This window comes from Rhinoderma darwinii, chromosome 2 (genome assembly GCF_050947455.1).
Source record: "Rhinoderma darwinii isolate aRhiDar2 chromosome 2, aRhiDar2.hap1, whole genome shotgun sequence".
Taxonomy (NCBI): Eukaryota; Metazoa; Chordata; class Amphibia; order Anura; family Rhinodermatidae; genus Rhinoderma; species Rhinoderma darwinii.
In genome coordinates, this window is record NC_134688.1 from 260,257,202 (window position 1) to 260,263,389 (window position 6,188).

Below are 6,188 nucleotides of genomic sequence, written 5' to 3' on the forward strand. Positions count from 1 at the left end.
TTGCAACGCTGTGCAAGTTTCTGTCCAGACTGTTGACTTTGTTTTGCTTTCCCACCCTCCCCCTCACACAATAACAAGAGACACGAAATGGAAACAGTGGGCGGAGCTAACAAGCAGAAGCCCGAATCCGCACTGCAACAGGCTCCACTCACAAAATAAGCGTTTTGATTGGCCGCCCGGAGGAGCCTTGCACTCCAATTGGTTACGGCGCAAAGAGGCAGAGACAGCGTTCCATATTTTCTTTCTTAGCTGGGAAGGTCGAGTCGGGAGTTGTGAGTCGGACACGAAGGGAAAGAGTGGAAGGTGCTGACGGCGGGACGGAAAATTCTCACGTACGTGTGGAGTGACAGACCCGTTACCGGTTTGGGAGTCGTTGTAAGTTCACCTCAGCTGAGTGGAGAGGAACGAGGGGCCGGTTGCGTGGAAGGAAGTCTAGGTAAGGCGGTACTGGATGGCGCGCGCCGCCCCTCCTCTTCGGTCGCCATGTTATGCTTGCTCTTTGTTCCCCTGCGTCGCTTGCGCAATCTTGTGTTTTCACCACTAACTTTACAAACTCGACCCCAGGGGCAGCCAATTTACCTGTGTTTGGTTCTGGAGTATTGTTTTTCTCCGTGTAACGTCTGAGTAGTGTTCATGAAGCGCCAAAGTGATCATTGTGACTTTTTATATTCGGGGCTTCTCCCAAGTGAAAGTTTATTAATCCATATTAAAGGCTCGGTTTCTGCGTAGCGGTTACCGTATATAATAGAAACCGTGACGCAGTGCCGTTCAGCGGGTACTACCAGTGCTCCGTCATGTGTTTGACGGGAAGGAAAGCGCTACGTGTTAACCACTGTTCACATTTGCGCCAATGGTTTAATCTGCGTTGTTGGGAGCCGTGTAGCGCTATCTATTTTACAGTAAAATGATGAGACCCATGGGTGCTGATGGCATCTGCCACTCTAGTATACTCCATATGTTACTCCATATACTTAGAGCTATTATTGTCCTCCTGTTTATATGGATGATGTTGATCTGGTAGTCACTTGTGATCAGTTAACTTTTTTTTATTTTTTTTCTATTGGTTACTTATTACTGATTCTTGTAGTCGTGTTTTTGTTTTGTTTTTATCTGATAATTCTAAATGCTTTTCTGTAATCGTATATTTTTGTAAACTGCCGTTTAGTGAGAATGTTCCGATTTCTTGGTACAGAGACTTTATTTTCAATACTTTATGGTCACTACAGAGTGAAATTACAGATCTTATTATAAATGTAATATTAAAAACCTGTATGTGGGTAAAACAATGAGTGGATCCAGCTTTGGACGTCTGAGTTAGTGTAGGTGTTAACCCTTTCCTTGTATCCGGCTGCATATGTGTTGTGCTTTCCTGTGCACGTACGATTCCTCTTGTGACTCCTCCCTCTTATGAATGTTTTTTTTTTTTTTGCACAGACAGCTGTACAGACTTCACTTCTCGCCATCCCCTGCAGCTTAGTGCCAAGGGGATTCATGTTGGTTTTGGATCTTCACTGGCCCATGCTAACGCAGTCTGGTAAGAGTGGATCACAAAGGCTAGTACAATCCTTACTGCGTCTATCTGGAAAAAGAGTGGAGTTGTTTGAAGGTTCTGCTGCAAGGTAAGTGACTGCTAGTCCGAGTGCATGATGTAATAACAACAAAAGGCATGTAGGTGTTCAGGAGATCTGCTCTCCTGTGTATTGTGGGATATATATATATATATGTGTGTGTGGGTTCCCCCCCCCCCCCCCTTGTTTTCAGAAATGGGACAGGACCTGTATTTGATGAAAAATAGATCTGAAAACCTGAGAAGGCAGCCTTTACAGAGGATAGCTCCTCTTTGTCTGGCTGGCCCTTGAAAAAAAAAAATCAATGTTGGCTGCGATCTATAAAAGGGGTTGTCTCAACCCGTTTAAGTTGTTTACTTTGTAGTTCCGCTACGTGCCCAAGACTATGTAGTACAGCCGCTCCCAGAGTGTGGACTGAACCTTGAGGAATCCTGGGATATTTGTCCATTTAAATTACTGGTTTGAGGAACAAAGTACCGAAATGTTTTTTTGCACCCATTTTCACTACTGCAGATCTTCTCCCTGCAAATTAGTTGAGGTCCACAATAAGCTTTTACTTTTATAGGAAAGCTGTTTTCTAAAATATATATATATTTTTTTTTGTCTGCAGACTGTAATGCCGTTTACTTTTATTTTTTTAGATCTAAGGCTTTATTATATGGATTTGTTTTGCTGTGGGGAAGCTGTTTATTTAGCGCTGATGGTTTTGATCGTGTTGTTTAAAAGGTGTTTGAGACTGTCCCCCTTGTGTGAATTATACACCCCCCCCCCCCCCACGTTACAAATTGATATTCCTGATATGAAGGTTTTTAGGCTAGTGCTCGACAGTAACTTTTATTCGTGTGATGTCCGTTTCCTATGTGGAGACATTGTGGTTGTGCGAGACCAAACGTCATGTCGCCACGGAGCCCTTTCCTTAATATTAATTGGTATGAAAACTGAAATATTGTTGACTTAAATGCTATTGTGCTGAACTTATGGTTTTGTTTTCCATTTTAAGGTGACATCAATTTTGAAGATGGGTGGAGGTGAGAGATTTATTAACATTCCTATTCAGCAGAATAGACATAATGTCAGCAAACAGAACAACCGGCAGAAATTATTAGAACGTAACAATCAGAAGATGAACACTTCTTACGGTAAAGACAGAGGCCGTGGTCCGGCTGGACTAGCGTGGCAGGCCATGCAGAACCGAGCGATCAACAGCAACAACTGGTCCTCAAACCAGAACTGGAATTCTGGTTTCCATGTATCCCAGAACCTCTTGAATATTGAAGATAACCAGAATTATGCTGGTGCCAAATTTAGTGAGCCACCATCACCAAGTGTTCTTCCAAAACCCCCAAGCCACTGGGTACATCTGTCCTGTAGTCCTGCCGAGAAAGAATTGATGTCCTTCCAGCTGAAAACACTGCTGAAGGTCCACGCCTGAGGTCCAAATCATTACAGCATTTACAGATGATTGCAGAGTAGCAAGCTGAAGATTGTCATATTTATATGGGGGATTTCTTTTTATATTGCTTCATTTAGGCACATAAACCAATATGGACTGGATCTGCTCTGCCTAAAGTCACTCAGGAGCTAGACTGAACTAAATATCTGGAGCAACTTCTGTGAAGACTCCTGCATCAGAAGCACTTTTTTTATTTTTTATTTTTTTTACAGCATAATTTTGTGCATATCGCACTGAACTTCCCTCCGTTTACTCACGCTACGTTCATGCAATACTTTGCACTTGACATAAAATTGTGACTGCATTGGAAGCTGGTTTGGAATAAGTAGCACTGTCTAACCAGCCTTCAAATGTTCTTGGCAGTTTTGTATAATCTGTAGGGATGACTCCCTAAAACCATCACTCTTCTTTTTATTTCTTTTGTATGGGTTGTCTGTTAATGCAGACTAAATCTAGCTATAGTCTAGTGTAAACAGAGGCTTAATTTTGCCCAACCACCTCAAGAGGCTTATTCTCCAAGCACACATTTGCCCTTGATGCCAGAAACGGTTTTTTTTTTTCTGGCTATCAGTTTCAGACTGATCCCTCCCCACACTGGTTTATTGAGCAAGTCTGCTTATATTTGAAGAATATGTGCCAATTAAATTGCATGTTTGCACTGCCAAAATCTGGAATACCAAGCAAGTTTTAACTTGTGGCCTCTGGGAAGGTGGATTTTTTTTATTTTCCAGATGTCCTCTCCCTCTTCTACTGCTAGTTGTCTTTTAGACTTTTGAGGCCTTTCCAATTTACATTTGATATAATATCTATAAAAGCACAGACTTTTTTTGGTTTTAAACTTAAGTAGCACTGAACCTAAAGTAGAAAGTTTATAAATTGTTGCATCATTTGTTTTAGTTCTATCCCTTTTCCTGGTTTGTTAATGCCATTGAAGATAACTCCGCTTATCTTCATCCAGAAATGGCTGCTTAGACAATTATACATTGTTAGAATGAGCCCTAAAGGCTTTTATTATGCACTTTCCATGTTAACAGGCATGTTGCTAAATTCACAAACTACCAGAGGCTCAGATTTATGAAATAATTTGACTTAAGGCCCTTTTACACCTGCCGATGCAGCGAGCGCCAATCAACAAGACCTAATTGATCGGCGATCGCTTGCTCCTGTCACACAGGGCTATGGATGGGGAAGAGCGGTCGTTACGCCGATCGCTCTTCCCGACCCACTATCATGTCGGCACCGCATCTCCCTGTTTACACAGATGTGCTGCCGACAATGATAATATTTTACTTTTCTAAAACGATACGACCTGCAGATGATCCAGCGTTTGCTCGTTCATCTGCTGATCGTTCCCCTGTTTACACAGGTCAATTATCGGCAACGAGCGTTATATTAACGCTCATCTGCAGGATAATTGTCCTGTGTAAAAATAAAAAAAACTAGCCTAATGGCAAACTTTTTTTTTTTTCCTTTTGTCCCCTGTATAATAGCATTGTAATTATTTTATTTTTTTTCTTTTGAACAATCATCTGACCTTTTCAGTTGCTCCCCTGCAATTATCTTCAATCTAGCATGTCGTATCAAGAACCTTCATGTTCTGTAAATACCTGTAAAAGTTGTAGCATATGTAAATGAAAGCAGGAGCGTCTGCAGAGATAAAGTATTTTTTAGTACAAACTGCTGAATGTAGTCATGCATAAGCTGTGACTTCAAATATTGAATATTTTGTTAAAAAGAACACATACATGTGTGTGAGTGTAGCCTTTGCACAAAGTGCCAGTATAAATACGTACACGTTCTTGTGTTATCAATTGTAACTGGCTCTGTAGTGGGATTGGTGCAAATGAAGCATTTAATTATTTTATACATAAATATAAAAAAAAAAACGTAAAAAAAAAAACAGCTGCTCAAATCTGCCACGAACACATTGTTTTTGTATAAATAGATGTATTTTTGATATTTTGCAGGCCGAGCACTCCCACTGCTCAGTCTCCTTGTGAAATTGTAAATAGATATGTTCTAGTAAATGGAGTATATATGAAATGTTGCTCAGATTGCATGACCTAAACCTGAATTGCACTGTGTGGGCCTTCATTCCATGATTTAGGAGTAATCCATATCCATGTTTGGATATTGACCTGCGATCCTATGAACATTTTTACGTGTATGAAGGTGGAATAGCGCAACAAGCCCAATGTGACTGCTCGAATACTTTCAACAACGGCCTTACCTCCTTCACAACTTGGATTCCTGTTTTCTCAAGACTGGACATTCCTTCAAATAATTTCTTCAAATCTTTTCTAGGGTTCACAGACTCTACTCGGACATGTGGGAATTGCGCTGTACTTTCTGTCGGAGTTTTTTCTGGTCCAGTTATGGCCACAATTATGTTTAAATATCCATTAACAGATCATGTTGGTTACAAAGGATTTTGTAACCTGCTTGTATATGTGGACTGTAAATTGTCATTTGCAGACTGAAATTGTGTACAATGCACAGAAGTATGAAAGTGGATTTTAGACGCGTTCACAGGACCGTACAGCTGCACGAGGAAAATCCGCAGTACGTTAATCTCTGCCATTTTCAAATCCAAGGTGTCCTCATTATGTTATGGATGTTCACAGCGGACTTCTCCTTTTTCGATGAAGAAGTGGGGAAATCCGCTGTGAAACCCACACGTAATGCATACAGAACTTCCTGCAGCAAATCTGCGTGTGGGTACCCCGAATTATCCAATTTTTAAAAACTGCCCCAAATACGGTTTTCCTACTTAGTTGAAATCTATTCCTGTGTGGGGTTTTTTTTTTTTTTTTAAACAAGATATGTGCATATAAAATCCAGCTCTGTGAGCGCACATTTTGCTTTCTGCGTAAGACCTGTGGAAGCGGTATTACATTTACAAATGCTTTATTTGTAAATGGAAGAAACCAGTAATATTTGTGCCTGCAAGCTTGGCATGCTTATGGTGCCATTTATTCTTTGACCTTCTCCTGTATTACTCCAAAGATGCCACCCCCACCCCCATTGTATTTGGTTAGGAGATTCTCTATTTTTATTCTCATTTTTAGGAATAGAAAAGTTAGAACAGACCAAGGAGAGAATGTCATGTGTTGGCTACTGCTAAGCCGCTGGCCTGCTGTCAGTGCTACACCAGCTTGTTATGACCA

At 41.0% G+C, this 6,188-nt stretch overlaps 1 protein-coding gene across 1 annotated transcript; it reads left to right on the plus strand.

The window, feature by feature from the left end:
• The first annotated feature begins 202 nt into the window (after positions 1–202).
• PNRC2 (proline rich nuclear receptor coactivator 2) lies at positions 203–5,831 on the plus strand. Its single transcript, XM_075853202.1, has 3 exons — positions 203–436; positions 1,435–1,619; positions 2,569–5,831. The coding sequence occupies exon 3, from the start codon at positions 2,587–2,589 to the stop codon at positions 2,998–3,000; it is 414 nt and encodes a 137-aa protein (XP_075709317.1). The 5' UTR covers positions 203–436; positions 1,435–1,619; positions 2,569–2,586; the 3' UTR covers positions 3,001–5,831.
• The last annotated feature ends 357 nt before the right edge of the window (positions 5,832–6,188 follow it).